This window comes from Coturnix japonica, unplaced genomic scaffold (assembly GCF_001577835.2).
Source record: "Coturnix japonica isolate 7356 unplaced genomic scaffold, Coturnix japonica 2.1 chrUnrandom967, whole genome shotgun sequence".
Classification (NCBI taxonomy): domain Eukaryota; kingdom Metazoa; phylum Chordata; class Aves; order Galliformes; family Phasianidae; genus Coturnix; species Coturnix japonica.
The window spans coordinates 262-1,817 of NW_015440317.1; the positions used below are offsets into that span (position 1 = coordinate 262).

The following is a 1,556-nucleotide window of genomic DNA, read 5'->3' on the forward strand; positions in this document are numbered from 1 at the left end:
GTATTCAGCGGTAACATATAAAGTGGGGGTATGGGGTATATTGGGGTATCATGGGGGGGGTATTATTAAATGGAAGGGTATTGGTAACAGGGGGCCTCTTGCGGGGGGTCAAATAAAGGGGTATTGGGGTACACATGGGCGGTATATTAAATGGGGTATTGGGTCAGGGGGGCTCTTGGGGGGGTATATAAAGGGGGGGTATGGTACAAGGGGTGTGCTATGGGGGCTTGTATAAAGGGAGGTTATTGTGGTACGGGGGGGTTATGGGTGGGTACTATAAAGGTTTTGTATTGGGTTGTAAGGGGTGGGTCATATAAAGGGGGGTATTGGGGTACAGGGGGGCTCATGGGTGGGGTATATAAAGGGGGGTATTGGGGTACAGGGGGGTCTCATGGGGGGTAATACTAAACGGGGGGTATCTGGGCGTACAGGGGTTCTCTATGGTGGTGGGGTATATCAAGGGGGGTATTGGATACACCCCATTATACCCACCCTTGCGCTGACGAACACGAAGTCTTTCCGCTGGCTCCGATCCTTCTCCTTCTCAAAGACGATGCCCAGTTTGTTCTGAACCCGCTGGGATTTAATCAGCTGCCGGACTGAGGGGGGGGGGGGACAATGAGACCAAGCTGGGACCCCCCCCTTATTAAGCCCCCCCCATTTAGCCTCCTCCTCTATTCAATCTCTGCTTACTCTTATCATAGGTGAAGGTATTCCAGTCTTCCTGAGCATCCCTTTGCTTCTTCATCACCACCAACTTGCCCCCCTCCACGTCCACGCTCAATGTGTATTTCTGAGACTTCCCGATTTTGGTTAAATCCCCCAATGTGACGTCCAGCTTGACCTATAGGACGCTATAGGTTAGTTCTATAGGGTCTATATGGGGCAGGGAGGTCCTGGAAGGGGGATGGATGGGGCTCACCTCAAAGGTCTGCACAGGGATGCTCTTGGCTTTGCGGGATACGGGTTGGGATGGCACAGCTGGGCTGGCCAAGCTCATGTCCTGCATTGCTTTTAATGCCTTATGGGGGGTGGGGGCAACAAGAGTGGCTGTCAACCCCCCACCAGCCCCTTTAAGGCCCCTTTATCCCATCCCATCCAATCCATCCCATTCCATAATATCCCATCCATCCCATCCCATCCATCCCATCCCATCCATCCCATCCATCCCATCCCATCCATCCCATCCCATCCATCCCATCCCATTCCATAATATCCCATCCATCCCATCCATCCCATCCCATCCATCCCATCCCATAATATCCCATCCATCCCATCCCATCCATCCCATCCATTCCCATCCCATCCATTCCCATCCCATCCATCCCATCCCATAATATCCCATAATATCCCATCCCATCCCATCCCATCCATCCCATCCTATCCCATCCCATCCCATCCATCCCATCCCATCCCATCCATCCCATTCCATAATATCCCATCCATCCCATCCCATCCATCCCATCCCATCCAATAATATCCCATCCATCCCATCCCATCCCATCCATCCCATCCCATCCATCCATCCCATCCCATCCATCCCATCCCATCCCATC

At 52.7% G+C, this 1,556-nt stretch overlaps 1 protein-coding gene across 1 annotated transcript; it reads right to left on the reverse strand.

Moving 5' to 3' along the window:
- Window positions 1-492: 492 nt before the first annotated feature.
- Window positions 493-1,050, reverse strand: LOC107307814 (phosphatidylinositol 3,4,5-trisphosphate 5-phosphatase 2-like; the record flags this gene model as incomplete). The annotated part of the gene is made up of 3 exons (XM_015851313.1): window positions 923-1,050; window positions 694-844; window positions 493-599 (listed from the first exon to the last, which is right to left on the reverse strand). Coding segments are annotated over exons 1-3 (345 nt in total), but the record flags the coding sequence as incomplete, so codon positions are not given.
- Between the last annotated feature and the right edge of the window lie 506 nt (window positions 1,051-1,556).